The sequence below is a fragment of the Neopelma chrysocephalum genome, unplaced genomic scaffold (genome assembly GCF_003984885.1).
Source record: "Neopelma chrysocephalum unplaced genomic scaffold, ASM398488v2 Primary Assembly neopelma1_45, whole genome shotgun sequence".
Classification (NCBI taxonomy): domain Eukaryota; kingdom Metazoa; phylum Chordata; class Aves; order Passeriformes; family Pipridae; genus Neopelma; species Neopelma chrysocephalum.
Genome location: NW_020897704.1, coordinates 14,416,527 through 14,435,515, shown reverse-complemented (window position 1 = coordinate 14,435,515; position 18,989 = coordinate 14,416,527). Strand labels below are relative to the sequence as shown.

Here is an 18,989-nt window from a genome sequence, read left to right as displayed (position 1 = left end):
GTAATACATTCCACACATTAAAAGAAGATTAATGAACTGCTGAGGAGCTCCCTTCTGTTCTCCCCAGTGAATGTGTAGCTGCTGCAACAGGGAACAGATATAGGAAATAGCTCTCAGGCTTTTCAAATAAAGTTGTACTCTGTCTTGTATGCAGGCCAGGGCCTATACATTGAATAAATCATCAGAAGTGTATTCCAGTTCTTTTAAAGAGAGCACAGTAGTGCTCTCTATTTTTTATTGATTGCATTTTGCAGGGGAAAATTGAATCCATTTCTTGTCAAGGCCCCTAAACCTCATATCATAAAGAAGAAAGAAAAGGAAAAGATGGATGGAGTTCAGTGGAATTAGCCAGAAAGAATGATGTTTCCTATTGTGTGATGATAAATTTTATTTTTTCATCTTGCCTGTATCAAGTGATAGGTAGCAGCTGAAGTACTTTGAAGTAATAATCTTCAAAGACTTCTTTTAGCAGAATTGAAAATAAGCTTATTGGAGAGTTGTCTCCATACTAGATTTTCTGCCAATTATCAGTCAAAGGCTCTTTCCTGTATGAAAGTTAACTCAATAGAAAGGCAAGTATATGTACAGTATCTCAGTATGTGTGCTATAACACCTTTAAACATTTTATTTTAGTAAAATGCATTTTTTTTAATAACAGAAAATAAATTCTCATTATATTCAGGAAGTCAATAGAAATTATCTTTCAAATTAGAGTATTCTGACAGGTGCTATGGTCTCTCCTATGAGCTAGTGAAAGTAGCACTGAATTGATTTTTATGTGCAAATTAAGAATCAGGATATTTTATAAGGAACCATTTGAAAAATATTTTTGTGTTGATTATGACTGGTTTTGCTTTATTTTCTTTGGAAAGTTTCAAATCCATCCCTGTAGGCTTTAAACTAGAACTCAGAGGTATTGGTTGAAATTGCCTATTAGCAGACATATTGCATTCAAATTAAAAAAAAAAAGAGGATTTGATTTATAGCTGGCTTTTTGAAGTGCAGGATGTATGTTTTAGCAGAAGGAAAACATTAATAGAAGTTGTGGGAAAACACTTAGAAAAATAAATTATTAAAACTGAAATTCCCAGCAGCCTTTTCCTTATTTACTGATTAATGGATTAGTTAACACAAATGTGGGTGCATTCTGTATCAAGTATAATTTTAGGTAGAATGAATAAAAAACCCCAAAACAATCAAACAAAAAAGCCTGAATGAAGGGAGCTACTTTGAATTACAAATAACAAATTGCTGCAGGAATGATTGTTTTACTGATCATGCAATCAGCCATTTGCGTATCAGTCCCACCAAATAAACTGTGTCTTTGTTCCAAGCACAAATTTTTAACGAGAAAGTGAATTAAGAGGAAGATGATATATGTTGAACCTTACATGTGCGCTGTTATATATAGTTTGTTAGTGAAATGAGACTCAGGCACTTACTGCAAATTTCTGGAGTTCAGTAAGATCTTTTTCTGCAGTGTCTGACAACGGATATATTACATACTGTTAGCAACCTTTTCCTAGATTTATTTCATCTTACTTCTGTTAAGATGTTCTGTTCTTTTGCTTTTCTTGCATTCCAAATAATTTATTTTTTTTAATTCCAGCGTCATGTGTTGGGTTGTTTGTGGGTTTTTTTCCCTTGCTGCAAGTCCTTGGATTTTTTGAATCTGTTGCAATTGTCTCTAGGAGAAAGTTATTGAGGAGGAAGGGGAAAGTGAGACATAAATAATATTATAAAACTCTTGAGTCTCGACTATAAAACACCACTTGACCACAAATATTGTAAGCAAGATCTAGTAATCTTTATCTCTTACTTTATAGCTAATCTCAACAAGTCTAATAAATTGCTGAAATTATCAATTCCAATATATAGATTAAGACATTCAGTATTTATTTATTTTACTATTTGTAGATTGTCTCCTTAATGTCTCTTTTTCTTTATATGTGTGTATTTTAGGTATATACTTCTATATGTATGACTCTGTATGTATAGAGGTGTCTGTAACATAGGTTCATATATATATATCTTTGCAACACATTTTTGGGTGATATTGCACAGGCACTCTGCAACAGTATTCTTAAATGTATAGTAAGATGTTTAATATATCTTCAGTGGACATAGTTTATTCATTAGTAAGCTTACAGTCTGAGGGAAATCCTCTTTTTAGAAATATTGAATCACATTTTGTATGAGAAGATTTTTTTTCATGGAATGCACAGTCACCAATTTGGAAAAGCATTTATTGGTACAATTAACTTTAAATTTAAAAAAAAAAATAAAAAAAAAGATTTAAATTTTTCAAGGGTAACAGTGTCCTGACCAGAGTCATAAAGTCAGTGATAGATTTGGGGACAGAATCTGCAGCAATTTTAAGTCATGTCACAAGACCAAAGAAATGAACTGATTTATACTGTTATGGGGCTTGGGAATTCATAGGGAACTCTGAAACATAAATGCTTTTCAGTAGGCAAAGAGGTAACAATTAATGTGGCTTAACTAAATGTCCTGAGCTCCAGTGCTCATAGGCTTCCAGTGGGCCAAGTACTCTGTCCATTGGATAGGGAAACGGTAACATGAGAAGAAACAAAATCAAGCTGAAAATTTCTTATCTAAGTGAATGACAGAGCTTCTAATGACTTCATGGAGCCACTTCTGGAAATAAGATCTGACACAAAGTCAAATTTAGAAAGTCTGTACATAATGCTTAATTACACAGCAGGTCAAACAGGATTTAAAAAAGATAAGAACCATCTTAAAATTATAATTAACATCTCCTGGTGCCTCAGGAAATTGTTTTTCTTTCTTAAGTAAATGTATATTTATTTATAATTATCTAATTGACAAAGAGACAGGTATATAGTGCAAGCTTATTGCTTACAGGAAATCTCAAGAGTTGGAAATTTAATTTGATATTGCTATAAAAAGCTATCTCTTGAGAGAGTAGTATCTTAAAACTACTTAAAAAAAACCCCTAAACCTTTCTGCAAAACACATGGTGTAGCAATTTTCTCCTTAACCTTTAAAAACAAGCCTATAAAATTTAATGTTGTGATTTCATTTCTTTAGTACCTGTTAACAGCCTCACTTTGTAAGTGGGCTGTCAACTCTTAACTTTCAATCCATCCTTATTTTTATTGTTTCTTTTTTTTCCTGGTAGCAGGGGGATAGAAAGTAGACCTACATAACAAATTTTGCACAGTGATGCCACTCAGGCCCCAGCTGCTTTTATTTCAGCTTGACTTGCCCATTTGCAAGAGAAGGAAATACACAGGTATTTCCTGTGTGCAATACCATAGCAGAGCAGGATCTGTATGACAGTGTTAACTTTCATAGGATTTATATACACATCTTTAACTATTTCCAAAAGGTTTTTTTTTCTCCCCTCTAGTTCCCTTTCCAATCTTGGCTTGCTGGTCTAGGTGTTTCAATTTAAGAAACGTTACTTAAGGCAACACAAAAGAAAAAGTTATTGATGAAACCAACAAAAAGCCTTTGCTTTTTGCTCAGCTGTATATTTGCTATTGCCTAAAATTATGATGATTTTCTGGGAAGGAAATTAAATAAATATTTACAACTGATTAAATTAGGTGAAAACCATGATTTATCATAAGTTATATCGTAAGATGTTTTGTATCACAATAAAATTTCTGACTATAGCCCATGGACAATTATTGTAGCAGTGTTCATCAATTTTAAAGTTTCTCAATGCATCTCTTTCTTAAAAAGGCATAGAAGACATTAATATACTATATATTTGATAGATTATATAAACTATTTGATGGATTAAAACAAGCATTGGAACAGGACAACTCTATGAATGTAAGTTTCTGTGTAACTGGCCACACAGTGTTTAGCTGAAATGTGAATTCCCTTGCACTTTAAGTTCATTATTGAACTGACCCAACTCATAAAGGTTATCTTACTGTAAGGGCCCACACCTATGAATTAAGATCTGCTTAACATGTGATAATGAGCACTACTGTGTATGCAGCCCCACCTTGGTATTACAATCCAAATAACTCACCAATGTCTTTTTCCCATGTAATCCTTTACAGCATCCATTTGGAAAGGGACATCTTTATTACCCTTATGAGAGGTATATACCTACTTTTGTTGGTATATTCTAGTTGTTCTTATTGCAGTGTGTTGTAATTAGTAAGAATCAACTTTATATGCTTGCATATTTCTATAAACGATCTTCTTTCTATGGAAGTGCAACTAGAGCGACATCTTAGAAACAAAGTATTTGTAGAAGATATTGGGTGTGCAAATAATTCAAGAGTCATTGCATACAAATAATGCAATGAGAAGGAGAGAGCATGAGGAATTTAAAGAAAATTCCCAAGGAAAGGAAGTGTGTTTCTTTAAATTTATTTTCTGGGTTAGTTAAATGTTATTGCTTTCTGCAATAGTCCAGTTTTCTTTTTGAAGTCATTGCTTCTTGTGTTAGGAAGTGACTTTCTAATAACAAATATGTTTTGTCTTTGGCAGCAACCATAGTGTTAAATGAACTCAACTGGACAGCAGCGTTGGATGATGTGTTCAAGAGGAACAGAGAAGAAGACCCCACTTTATTATGGCAGGTTTTTGGTAGTGCAACTGGCCTCGCAAGGTATTACCCAGGTAACTGAAGTCACCTTAACAACTGTCCTATGTCATATGTTGTCCTAAAAATATTCTAAATTATTTACAAACAGTAAAACATAACTAAGAATTGCTTTCTTACATAGCTGCAGTTATATATATCAGAATTAACTTAAGGATTTTGAAATTATTCTGGCGTAAAGCTAGTGTGAGGGGGAAGAAACTGGGAGTGAAATATGTAACTATTTTCTTTTTCAGTAAGAGGAAGAGAAGATTATGTCCTTTGAAACACTGAAGAGTCAAATTTTATTTTTGTATTGTTTCTATATGTTGTGTAAATAATCAGTTGAATATTTGCCAGTGAGATTTTTGTACCTTTCTAGTTTTGAAAATAGGGACCTGGGGACTAGGCATATAATCATATGTAATGCAAATACGAATGCACCGTGCTATGTTTATGTCCCTCAGAATCCACGATCTCTGACATGTTCATCTTTGGTGGTAGGGCCAATGAATGCAACTTGATTACTTCAACCAGCATCCGTTCCACCTGTCAAAGAATCTCATCACTGGATCACACTAATTAATTTAAATAGATGCATATTTCACTGAATTTAGACCATCAGTAGCCCTAATTTGATTTTTGTTGTATGATAGCTAATGGAAAGACTTAAAGCTTATGTATGTTTTATGGCAAGGCCTCTGCTGCTGCTGTTCTTGCTAAGTGACACTTTTATCAATGACAATCCACTACATGCAAGACAATTGTGTGCAGCATCTTGACTCATGCCTACAACTGCCTAGGGAAGAATTTTGAGATCCTTTCTCTTCTGTTTATACAAGATTGTTTGTGTTTCTGAAGGTGAAGGGGATTATTCTAAAGCTGTTACTGTATCATTAGCACAACTGCTAGCACAGGCAGAGAAACTGCCTCAGGCTATTTTGCATGAAGAATATTTCATAGCACTCGAATCCTGTTTGTTTTGTCATGCTGGATGATCATGAAATAAATACAGTGAGATTTTGTTGCAGAAAAAATAATATTGAAAATGCTAATTTCATATTTCTTTTGTTTTCCAAGTGTTCTGTTTCAATGCTTTTGGATCTCTTAGTGCTGTATTTGGGGTCAGTATTTGTCACTGCTTACTATGTGGTGTTTTTCAAGTGCTGAAAAAGTAGTGTTTCTTAAATGCATCTCTGTGCCAATCTCTAGGAAATTAATTTTCAAGTGTAAGATTATCTCATATACTGAAAAATATATTCTTACGTCTAGCTAACCTGTCTTCTCCAGTTGTTCAACAATACAACACAGGAGCGTCAGAATCTCTATGTATTCTTCCTTAAAGAACCTCTATAAAATGGGAGAAGCTTGTTTTCCCTGTTTTGCAGATGAATATGTTGCTTGTAGATATTCCACCTAAACACAAATTTAAATTTTGTATAAAACTCAGATCCTCACACCTCCTGCTTATTCCACAGCTAGTTATTTAAGTCTTTTTTAGCAGTCCAGTCCTGTCAGAATATGACTCCATAAATTTCTGGGTAATTCCCCAGTTCTTAAATTCTACGCACACAAACAAGTGTAGATCATTCTGATACTCCTTAGTTTATATGTCTGTTGTTTTGTGCAGCTGCTTCCCAGTTTCTTCCATTTGTTGCTCGAACTGTGATACAGATCGAGTCCAACTCTTATGCGAATGGCCAGTGTGGGGATTGAACCCCCAACCTTGGTGTTGTTAACACCATACTCTAACCAACTGAGCTAATTGCAGGGTCAGCCCTTTGTGTTAGATTTTTAGAATAGGTCTTTTTGCAATGTTATCTATGTTTCTCTTTTTGTAAACTCTTTTTTTTGCAGTTTGTTGATGCAGAGAAACGTTCTGGAAATTAATTCAAGTTTCATAAACTAAAATACTAAATACTTTTCACATTTTCATTATACTAAATGATATTATAAATTGTAAAACATTGCTTTATTATATTGGCCCATGGTAAGCCTTCTTCAAGGTGATGAATTTTTCCATAGTGATGATATTTGTACAAGAATTTGGAAATATCAAAAGCCAAAATTAAAATGCATAGATTAGTCTGCTCATTATTATCTGAAACATATCCATCCAGTCTTGCCTCCTTTATTAAAAAAAAAATGTTTTTTTATATCTCTAAGCTCACAGTTTTTGTGGACTAATGTTTGGTAACTTCCCACTGCCTTGAGTCATGGGCTAGATCTCTGTCCTATGGAGGCTCTTGGGCTGTCCTTGTCCCCACAGTAACCAGCAGCATGAAGGGATCTTTCTGTGAGCAACCCCATGGGTGGAAAGTATGTGTGACATATCACGGCTTGTTTGTATTTTATATATCTCATTGCTTCCTGTATATATTCTATTTTGTACTGTTGTACACTCCTCTAGCATCACATACATTATTGCATATGATTTTTCAGCTGTGATTTATCTGTCTCTTTAGTAAATTTGAGTTCCCTTGTCTCTATCAAGAGGACAAGACAGCTTCCTTCTATCACCTAGGCTGACATATCTGGCAGTTTCTTTCCTCAGACCTTGTTATTTATACACTATAATAAATGGTATTAGGCTTAAATACAATAGTAGTTAGAAGCAATGGAATAAGAATAGGAAACTATTTTACTAAAATAGCTGATAGGATTGGGTAGAGGAAGTAATGGTACCAAAATATTGGCTTCTTTTAATGATACAATTAGTCCATCAAATGTTCTGTATGCAAAATGTCATTTCTTACTGAGGGAAAAACCCCATTCTATGTGATGTTGCCTTTGTTCTGTTTTCAAGATAGAGACATACATGACAGAGAAGAGCCAAAGAGTTAAGATTCCTCCATGAGCCTCAAACATTTTTTTTTCACCATTTCTGGTTAGTGTTTTAATCAGCTTGATTTTAAGAGTCTGTGTGAGTTTACTCATACTGCACTTTTTCTTCTCTAGGATTTTTATGAAAGCTTGTCTTACCTAAAATATTTTTAAATATTAGGTTACTTAGTATCAACATTTTCATTAGTTTTAATGGGAGCATATTTGTGAAGAGAAGTGCTAAGCTCTGTCGCTGTACTGGCAACCATCTATTTTGATATGAAGACGTGAAGAACAATTTTGAGATTTCTATTATCTATTCTATGAGCTCTGAGCAACTCAAGAGTAAGTAAACAGAACTTTAATAAATGAGCTCAATAGAATAAGCTTATAAAGTGAATGGAACTTTTAAGAAGGATGTAATATATGCTCATTCTTATGTTTAAAGTTATATATCACAAATAAGTCTCTCATTCAAGAGATGGTTTCAACATTTTAAGAATGCGTTGTCCTTTTTACATACATTTATGAAGTAGTATCAGAATCAAGACAGGAATCTCTGTCTTCATGTGATAAAGATACTGATATAATCTTTAGTTTAAAAGGGAAGTGTGGAAGAGGTGGAAGCAAAGACAGATGACCTGGAGGGGATATAGAGACACTGTCCAAGGATGTAGAAATATGGTTAGAAAAGTCAAAGCCCACTTGGAGTTGAATCTGGTGAGAGATATGAATAACAGGAAGAGCTTCTACAGAAACATCAGCAGCCAAAGGACTAAGAAAAATATGGACTTGCTTGCATGCCCTGCTGCTCCATGGTGGGGCTGGCGACTTGTTGACAAAAAGTATGGAAAAGGCTGAGGTACTCATTATCTTCTTTACCTCAGTCTTTACTTGTAAGACCAGCCCTCAGTAATCACAAACCTCTACAATCAAAGGGAAAGTCTGGAGGAAGGATAACTTGTCCTCAGTGGAGGAAAGATGGGTTAGGGAACATTTAAACAAACTGGACTTGAAGAAACACTTAGTTTGCCAATGACGCTAACTTGGGAGGAACTGTCAACTCCCTTGAGGGCAGAGAGGCCCTGCAGAGAGACCTTGACAGATGAAAGAAATGGGCATCACCAACTGTGTGAAGTTCAACAAGGGGAAGTGCTGTATCCTGCGCCTGGGATGTATGGACAGGCTGGGGAATGAGATGCTGGAAAGCAGTGACAGAAAAGGGACCTGGGGGTCCTGGTTGATGACAAGTTGAATATAAGTCAGCAGTGCCCTGGCAGCCAGGAGGGCCAACCATGTCCTGGGGGGCAACAGGCAAAGCATCGGCAGCTGATCGAGGGAGGGGATTGTCCCACTCTGCTCTGCACTGGGGCGGCCTCACCTTGAATATTGTGGCAGTTTGGGGCATCACACTATGAAAAAGACATTAAGCCATTAGAGGGTGTCCAAAGGAGGGCCATGAGAATGGTTGAAGGGTCTGGAGGGGAAGCCTTATGAGGAGTGGTTGAGATCACTTGGTCTGTTCAGCCTGGAGAAGAGGAGACTGAGGGGAAACTCATTGCAGTTACAAATTTCTCATGAGGGGAAGCAAATGGGCAGGTACCAATCTCTTCACTCTTATGACCAGTGACAGGACTTGAGGAAATGGCATAAAATTGAGTCAGGGGAGGTTAGGTTTAGGTTTAGGAAAAGCTTTTTCACCCAGAGGGTGGTTGAGCACTGGAACAGGCTCCTCAAGGAAGTGGTCAAAGCACCAAGCCTGTTTGAGTTGAAGAAGGGTTTGGACAATGCTCTCAGGCACATGGTGTGATTCTTGGAGTGTCCTGTGCAGGACTCAATAGTCCTTGTGGATCCCTTCCAACTCAGCATATTCTGTAATTCTGTGATTCTGCAGGAATTCTTCTGACCTGATGGCATGGACCCATGAGTATTGAGGGGACTGGTGTGTATCATTGCAAGACCATCCTTGATATTCATTTAAAATCCACTTTGGATTTATGTGCCTTTTACCAGATGTACGCTCTCTTTTGGTTTGTTTGTTGTTGTTTGGGGTTTTTTTGTAAAACTGAGATCCTCAGTAAAGAATGCATTTTGGGGTTTTTTTGACTGCAAACAGCATACATTTATTTGCGGTTAAATATGATATAGGAGGCTTTCTAGTTATAGCAATAAACATACTAAGAAAATTTGGCTTCAAAGGCTTACTCAAATGAAAACACAGTCTTGATTTAGATGAATGTATAGTAAAAACCCTGTTTGGTCAGCAGTACTAACTCAAGTCTCTCGAGGAAGTATACTAAATAATAATTTTCCCAAGGCTAATACTAGAAGGGATAGTGCTGATGTGGATACTGGTAGTACTCAGAGTTTCAGATTTCAGTTAGTGAGTTTTATATATCCATAACAGTAGCACAGTGCTGCATTCAGGAGATTCAGCGTCTTCTGTGAAGAAATGCTGCACCGAGGCTCATTGTGACAATATTTGGTCTGCAGTGACCTGAAGGTGGGAATGTGCCCTATTTGGTCAAGATCCAGAAAGTTGAGGCAATTCATAACAAAAATAAAACCAAAAAAGAAATACTATCCTGTCCCCAGATGTTCCAAATCTTCCCACTTCCATCTGGAGATTTAAAAGGGCCGATGGGAAATTCCACTGAAAACTTGCTTTCACAAAATGGTATGTCTGGCAAAATGTATGTCTTCCTCTCCCCCAAAGTGCTGCATAGATGTGGGGTTTTTCTCTGTTGTATTTATGGAGTTTTTTGTTGGGGGCTTTTTCATAAAGGAGAAAGCAGAGCCCAACCTGCAGCTCCGTAACCCTTCTCTTACCACATAACCTAGACACACGAACTTGTCATCTTCATTTGACCTTACCTGTATTAGAGGAGAATTCTTTAAGCATATCTGAACATGTCTTAATCACGTATACATGTCTTTCTTAAGTTCATCTGCTCCCTCAGCTTTAAAGGTGTATCTGTATTATTAAACAGGACTAGTCAGAGTTTTATTAGAATCCTTTAGACAGCCCCACAGTGTGACTGAAGGGACTACACATGCTGGCAACCTTTCCTAGTGAATAGCAATGGGGTTTTGTTTCTTCTGTACTACAAAGTTCTCCAGTCCTGTTCCAGGACACTTTATGTTCTCGGAGACCCCTAGATTATTTTGTGCTATACTGCATAGCATGTATATGCTGCATGGCATATAACATGTGCCTAAATTTTCATCTTCAAAACACTTCTGGTTTCAAAACTCATAAAAAACTTCACTGTCCCTATTTTCCAGATAAAAGAAACAGATATAAAGAGATAAAATAGCTCCTTCAGTGATCCTCTGAAGGTTAGGTATTCAAGCCAGGAATACGCATAGCAACAATATTTTAAGATTCAGTCTGCTTTTACATTCATTAAATCATACTTAAATTCATTGTTTCAATATCAATAGGTCTGGTAATCTTCTCTGGATGTTTCTAATGTAGTTACTGAAGAGTACAGTGTAAAGAACTGTTGTATTCTTTCCCTTTTTTTACTGTAGAGTTGCCTTGTATTTAGCCTTCTTTTATTTATGTAATAAGTACGTATAATATGATGGGAATTTTAATTAATTAGAGAAAAATCCCTTTGTATTGCTTATGCCAGTATTTTACTGGGATATTTCTGTGTAATTAGAGCTTACAAGGTGTTAAATGGAAAAATTCACAGACAAAGAAAGCAACTTTTCAGTGCTGATTATTCAGAAAAAAAATTTTGTCCCCAAAGTCTTCAAACTCTTGGATTGAGAAGAGCTAGTATGATCTCTTATCCTTCATTAAAAAAAAAAAATCAAATCTTAACCCGTTTCCAGATATTAGAGAAGCAGGTCTCACTCAGCTACTAGTGCATTCCTTTCTTAGACAAATTAATAATAGAAGAGCTTCAAAAATCAATTTCTAATAAAATAAAATGGTATCTCTCCAAATGAAGGACTTGCTGTGCACAGCTGCTCTTGTGTTAACAATTAATGGCAAGCAATAGTGTTTTGGCCATGATATTGAACTCTCCAGAGAAAGTAATTACTGAAGCAGATACTAAGAGACTAGAAAGCCTAAAAAATCCATACAAAATGAATCAAAAGCCTTGAAAAACTGAGAACTTCACTTTTTTTTTCAAAAGGTTTTTTATTTTATAGCTGTTAGTTCCTGTTAACAGCTCAACATTTAAAGGAGCCTTTAAAGTAGAAAAACAAAGTAAAGCCCAAACCTTTCCTAGTAATGCAGCTTATAAATTATCAATTAGTGCAATTAGTGTGTGAGTTAGATACTTCTACCTTTTGTATAGAAATAAACCTCTCTGAGTGTTGTTGACTTCCCTTTTTTTTTTATCCCTTGAAATCTGAGAGGGAGGGACATGAGCTGACATGATTTGAATCTAAATATGCTTATAGAACATAGCATTGTTAGGTTGGAAAAGACCTTTAAGATCATCAAGTCTAACTGTCAACCCAGCGCCACCACCATATTTACTACTAAGCCATGTCCTCAAATGCCACATCCATGTGTTTTTTGAACCTCCAGGGGTGGTGACTCTACCACTTCCCCAGGCTGCCTGTTCCTATGCTTCACAACCCTTTCTGTGAAGAAATTTTTCATAATATCCAATCTAAACCTCCCTGGGGCAACTTCAGGCCATTTCCTTTCATCCTGTCACTTGTTACCTGGGAGAAGAGACTGACACCCACCTCACTACAACCTTGTTTCAGGATATGAAAAATCTTACAATGTAAGTTCAATTGTGGCTCATTTTTCAAAATTGATGTGCTGAACATTGCAATTATGAAAGCAGATCTACCCAGTTACAGGATAATGAACTGTTTCTAGTGAGTTTAAAAAGTTGCATCCAGCAGGTCACCGTGTCTTTGTGCTAAAATTCATGCCATCTCTGTGTCTTTATGATACAGTTTGAAATCTCCAGAATTTGCTTTATGGGAGAAAAAAGAAAACAACAACAAACCCAACAAAACACCCTGTTACTTCTGTCCTTCTTCTCCTCAAGCTCTGATACTCCCACCCTCTTTGGGGACGTGGTAGCTAGTCCAGGTGAAACTAATGTGAGCAGCACCTTTAGGATGAAATTCAGTTTGTACATGCAGAAGGAGAAACACTTGCTTCTGAACTAAGATAACACAGAGCAATTTGAGAGGTTAATATTAAGTTGCAGATTGCAGTATGAGTTGCACCTTCCGATTGCTTTTGGTTTTTTTGTTATACTGGGAGTGAATATTAATAGATTTGTTTGTGTATGGACTATTCCCATATAAAATCTTTGCTGAACTGATTTGGGATAAAACTGAATGCAGTATTGCCCATAACATAATTACCCAATACCACATAGGTAATACATTCTGAAAAATCTTTCAGATTATTATCTTTGCTTTTCTGTATAGTGATGAAGCTATGAAAGTTAGAGAGGACATTGCATAGATTTTACCTGAACGTACCTTGGAATCTTCGCAATTTCAATTATTGGAGTAAAATCATGAGGAAGTGTCTGCATTCAGTTTTGACTGAACGTCTGGTGTGGTAGTGCAGAGTTGGTCAGGAACAGACTCTGACTTGGGGGGATGGTAGTAACCAGTTATTAATCCAAGGCATCATTATGATATAAATATCCTGAGTTCTAAGCTTAGCAGTTGAAAATACTTCATGATGATTAATGTAAGGGGCTCTTAAAGTAGTGACTGTTTCTTATTTTTAATTACTATCTCTTGCCACTTTTCACCTTTTACTGAAAAATAGCTAAGGAATTCTATAAAGGTGCTGCTGCTACCCTGAAATTAAATTGACTTCTTTCTGAGTAATAAGCTGAGGAATATCACATTTCTCAAATAGTCTGGGCTATCACATATCTGGATGCAGGTTTTTTTCACAGAAGTTCACTAAAAGATGAAAAGAAATAAGAAATTAAACTAGCAGCAAAGTATATGTTATAGCTTGTATCTTTGCTCCATCTGAGGAAGATTTTACTGAATCTGACTCAGGGAATTGAATAGTCTATGGGTTTGATTGTTTTGATTATCCACATAAATGTTTATTTGGGAGATAGCAAGGTAAAATTCAACTTGAACAAATATTTGTCTAACCTGGTGGGATGTCACACCTGGTAAATGCCATGTTGAGGTTAACTACCAAGTAACCCTCTGAGATGGAAAGGTAATTTGGCTTGAGTCAAAATAAGATGATGCTGTCTGGGATTTGATAATTGGCATTTGTTGCCTGTCTTACTATCAGCTTTAACCTCTTTTCCCAACTGTATTATTAATGCAAAGGGATGTAAAGCTGTTAATAATTCATCTCTGCCTATCAGTTCCTCGTACAGACATACCTAACCAGTAGAGCAGGGCAGGACTTTTCAGGAAAGTTTCCCTTATGACACTCACCTGTGCCTCTGGAATCCTGTCATGCATTCAGAATGAGAGGTTGTAGCCAACAACCTTTCCTAACAAATACTTTCATTTAGGCTTTACCCTGTGACAGTCTCTGTACTGCAGAAATAAAGGAAAAGCATGCCTTACTCTTGCTTGAAATATAGCCAGTCCTGTATCTCCATAATGCAAACAGCAGAGGTGGGAAGGATATCAAATCCAATGAATAATTTATAAAGTATCAAATCTATCCACACGCCAAACAACAAAATCATCAAAGGGGAACATGACTAAAGCCTGATGTATGCACCAGAGAACCATGCAGTGTTGATATAGTTCAAAGGTAGTCACATGCAATAAGGAAACACAGGGAAGCTGATTTCTTGAAGATGTTGGTGAGCTGCGTTCCAAGGCATCTGATAAAAAAGTGTTAAAAAATGTTATGTAAATAAAACTGTAACTCTCCAAATCCTTGATCTGCAATTTTAGTTTTTTAGCAAAAAATTGTAATCGTATTCTTTGTATATTTCGTTTTGCCTTCATCTTAGGCCATGTAATGGTTTTTGTCAGTAAGATGTAAGCTGGTTTCCCCAAATGTCTTTATGGTATATGCTGTATATGACCAAGGCAACACATTTTTCTTTCAGTGGTCTCCATCCCTTCTTATTTCTGTATAATTATTGATGTATATTTGTTTTTGCACAGAAAGCATTTATCACCTTTGACCAAAAAAAAAAAAGTAAATAATAAATCAGGATACATTAAATTTGATCAGTAGAGATCAAATATCATAAGGGAATTTCAGTTTCCTCTTAATAATCATTTCACTAATATCCATAAATACTCAAAATGTTACCAAAACCAGTGAATAGATTTGAGACCATTCAAACCCATCTAAAATTAAAAATGTTATTCCAGAGAGAGTCTAGGATGAATGAGTAATTTAGTCGTGTTAATTCTTGAGGTTGAAAAGGGAATTCATCACTTATTTGGTGTGAATGAAATTTTAGGTACTAAGGCCTGAGTCCTTATTTATGTTTAGCCATGCAGAGACTTTCTACTAGATTATGTAAGCTGTTGTAGAAACCATCATAAATATCAATAGAATCAGTTTTCTCATTAAACCTTATGTGTCTTAATTAGTCTATGATCCACCACCCATAAATATCTGATCATAATTTTTTCAGTCATGGAAACTGGTGTTTGTACTGAAAGAAAAGTAGAATTTAGCTGTTGTGTTCAGCACTGTGTCTATCTCCCAAAAAGAAAATCTGTGTTACAGTTGAAAGTACTCTCCAAAAGGGTTGGATAGGCTGCAAGTAGTTGGATGAGTGGCTTATTCACAGTTTATTTTGTGTATAATTGGACTGTTGTCCAATTCCAATAGTTCTTAGCCTGGTTCTGATGAATGTGTTCCCTTCTGTTGTGCTTTTTATCCTACTAATGTAGATGTAGCCAGAAGGGGACTCTTCAGATCTTGTTGCAGTTCAGAATGTTACTGAAAAGCTATGGTAGAACTAAATGCAAGGCTTAGCAGTTCAAGTCTCAACAGAAGGAATTCCACTGAAGAACAATTTGAAAACATTTGTCTTTACATCCTTCATTTTACTCTGTTTCAACCAGAAGTTTTGAGCATCTTCTGCATATTTAGAGGGGAAAGAAAGAAAAGAAGTAATTTTAAAAAGTGTTATTGGGGTGTGCATTCCAGTTTAAAAAAAAGAAAAGAAATCAACTTTTTTTATACAAAGACTTGTGGTGATTTTGGAAATACTAGGGAAAATTTCAGGCATTTAAAATTTTATTATTTGATATATTAGTTGGTGTTAATTTTATCTCTTCATGTTTCTGAAAACTTTGCCATACAGTGATCTAAAAGCCCCAGTTCTGAAGTGCTTTCTGACTAGACAACTGGCATTGACTTCGAGGAAGTTATGTCAGGTGGTATAACATTAGCATGTGTTTGTAGGTCTCAAATTTTGTAGAAAAAAGGAGCTGAATTATTTCTCACAGTCTTCTTTTACACAGGTAAAACGTAATCTTAACCTACATTTCTTTAAATTTTAGTTTAGCACTTAGAGAGTTACTTAGAGAGTTTAAAATAGTATGTGAAGTTACACTATCATCTTCTTGAAGGTTACGATATCAGATAAATTTTAGCCTAATGTACCTGTGATGGTTTTCAGTAGATAATTTATATTGGCTGTGGGGACAGTCTTATTTTGTGTGTCTTTAGAACATCGATTCAATTTAAAATTGTTAACTATGCCAGTATCTACTGTCACAGTAGAATATGATGATAATGCTAGGACCACTCTTCAGCTCCTGCACTGAAATTCTCTGTGAACCACCATCCATTTGCTTTGGAGAATGCACTTAAGGAGTTCGACTTATCTTTCACATGAAAAAAGTGACATTGCCGGTGTAAATTGCATTTTATAAGTTGTTTTGAAATAAATCCAGATCATACATTCAGGTAATTCTCTGTTTATGAAGACTGTCCAAGATACGTCTATTGAGAGGGACAGATTTGGCGTGGCATAGCCTTTTATTGGATGTCACTGGAAAGATTGGAGGTTTTGGCAAAGATATAGCAGTGTTGGTCAGTATCTTGATTTATATTTGGTATTTTGCTTAAACCAATCATAATACAAACTGAAATAAGTACATTGCATGCAGATTTTGCAAGTCTCAGGGAATGTTGTTGAAGGATGTATTTTTAGATGGAATTCCTATTGATAGGATAACCTGGACAGACACAAAAAATTTGTCATCGAATATGTGCTAACCATGTGGGCTCAAAAATACTGATGAATTTAACCTTAAGTAATGTTACTTAAGTTAGAATTTTAACATATATCAGTCTTAAAAATTCAATTTTCTAATTTCTGGAAATTTCAAATACTCTTTCGTTATCAGGTCCCGAAGGACCTGCCAGGTGGTCTAGTCTGAGATCACAGACAATACTGGTGTAGACTTTGAGGTTCTCCTGGTGTGCAGCAATACAGAGTGTTTTCTATGGCTGCTAAATGTGTACTGATAAATGTCCTGTGGGTTACACTTGACTTGAATGTTCTGGTAGGTGATGGGCCAACTCAGGGTTTGGTGACTTAGGAGAGGGTTCATTTCGTAGTATCAAAAATAGGCAGCTACTCAAAGCTGGTGGCTTCTTTTACATTTATGGGTAAAGATATCATAATTCTTCCATTTTGTCTTTGATGAATGCTTTTTTGGGAAGAATCCTGGATCTGCTTATATCTTTCTTTATTTCTTAGGTAGAAAAATTATTAATGTCAGGAAATAGCTTTCCCAAGGCCGTTGGCATACAGTGAGAGAACAAATTGCAGAGCATTATCTCATTCCCTGTAACTTTGCACATTTTTATTTGTGTTCATTAAGCTGTCAAGTGGTTTTGAAAGGCTCATTTTGTTTTTTCAGTAAGGAAAAAATTCCTGCCCTTGCTGAAAATCATGGAGAAGTCTAGATTAAACACCTGCAAAAGGTTATCAGTCTTAGCATTTTCTTTACAGAGACACAAGCATGTGCATCTCATTTTGTTTTCAGAAAATATGATACTTTCATGTTACTTTTCTAATTTGCTTTTTTAGGTAAACCTCTTGAGTCAGTTTACAATTTTTTAAGTGTATAACTGAGCTTTAGATTGGTACAGCATTACTGTATGCAATAATAATTAACTTATAAGTTTTTTTAATCAAGTATTTCTTTTAAAAAGTTATTTCATATTCTGAAGTACTTCAGTTGAATTTCTGGTTCCATTGAAATCAGTGGTCAATTATAGTCAGTACCTGTTTCTTCAGCACACTTGGCTCTTGAAGGTCTTTATATATGCAGTTTTATTGCATTATATTGTATGGTCATATATAAAGGTATATAGGTATTTCAGCAACATATTACATAAATACAGATTTTTTTGATCAATACCAAATGTTGATATTTATGTAGTGCAAAATCTGTGATGTTGATTCATTATATTGTTGTAAGTAAAATACCTGAGATGAAGTTTTTAATTTATTCCATACATTTTTTTTTTTTTAGCTTCCCCATGGGTAGATAAAAGCCGAACTCCTAACAAAATAGATCTGTATGATGTACGCAGAAGACCATGGTAAGCCTTCTTTTCAAAGGTTTGAAACATATATACATCACTTACTTTCTAGATATTACTGTAAAAACATTTTTTTCTGTTTATTTATATCCGATAGTCCCTACTTTCAGATACTGTTATTTTCTTTTTTAAATTAGTTAATTCCTCTGAATAAACAATTTTCAAATCATATTCCTTATTGTGCAATATCCACTGTAGTGAGTCATACTGTTGCATTGCGTGGACCTTTTCATAACTATCAAATGGTTATAAGACAATTAAAAACTTTTTATTTTGTGCCAAAATAAAATATAATTCAGAGTATTAGACTGAACCATTCTTTCAGACTTTTGCAAGTGTCTAAAAAATGTCTCAGTGGTTTAGACTAGTGATAAAATGACTAGATTACTAAAAGACAGGAGAGCAGTGGGATTACTTCTCGTAATTTTTTTCTGTAAACCTCTCAAGACATGAAGAATATTGATACTTGGATGTAGTTGGATATAGTTTTTTCAAAGGAATGAATGTTTGTCCCTAAGCTGGGCTGAGTAATAATTCATCTGTCATCAAGATCTTTAGCTCTGAAATAGCATTCATTTTTTTCATTTTTAAACATCTGAAAACAGTGAATTTTGATCAGTGTATTCTACTTCCAGATTTCCCTAATGTGGTTTAGACTTTGATTTACTTAGAAGACACAGCAAGAGAGAAAACAGCAGCACATGGTTTTTGTACTAGCTACAACAGCAGGATTTTGTTGGTTCAGCTAGTTTGAGTTTAGAGATCACAGAGTGTCTTCCATCACTCACAAAAAATGTGTTTTCAAATTTGTCTCAATTATGCCATTTATTTATTTCAGGTATATTCAAGGAGCTGCATCTCCCAAAGACATGCTTATTTTAGTTGATGCGTAAGTGTTTAATGTCCGAATATTGACATTAAAGGGATAAAAGTACCTACATGTGTTGAACAAATCTCTGTGTGCTGAAAAATAGAGAGGGGATTAAAAGGTCCTTATATGCAAGATTCAAACCTCTTGGCATGAACAAAATAAATACACGGTAAAAAATATTT

General features: G+C 35.3%; 1 protein-coding gene across 3 annotated transcripts in view; it reads left to right on the top strand.

The window, feature by feature from the left end:
* Positions 1-18,989, top strand: part of CACNA2D1 (calcium voltage-gated channel auxiliary subunit alpha2delta 1) — a 383,935-nt gene that overhangs the window by 258,893 nt on the left and 106,053 nt on the right. For all 3 annotated transcript variants that reach the window (XR_003533601.1, XM_027679464.1, XM_027679465.1), the window contains exons 7-9: positions 4,498-4,629; positions 17,867-17,936; positions 18,775-18,825. Coding sequence is in view for 2 of the 3 variants with exons in the window: in XM_027679464.1 (XP_027535265.1) it covers positions 4,498-4,629; positions 17,867-17,936; positions 18,775-18,825 (253 nt within the window). In the remaining variant the exon portion in view is untranslated. The remainder of the gene's footprint in view (positions 1-4,497; positions 4,630-17,866; positions 17,937-18,774; positions 18,826-18,989) is intronic.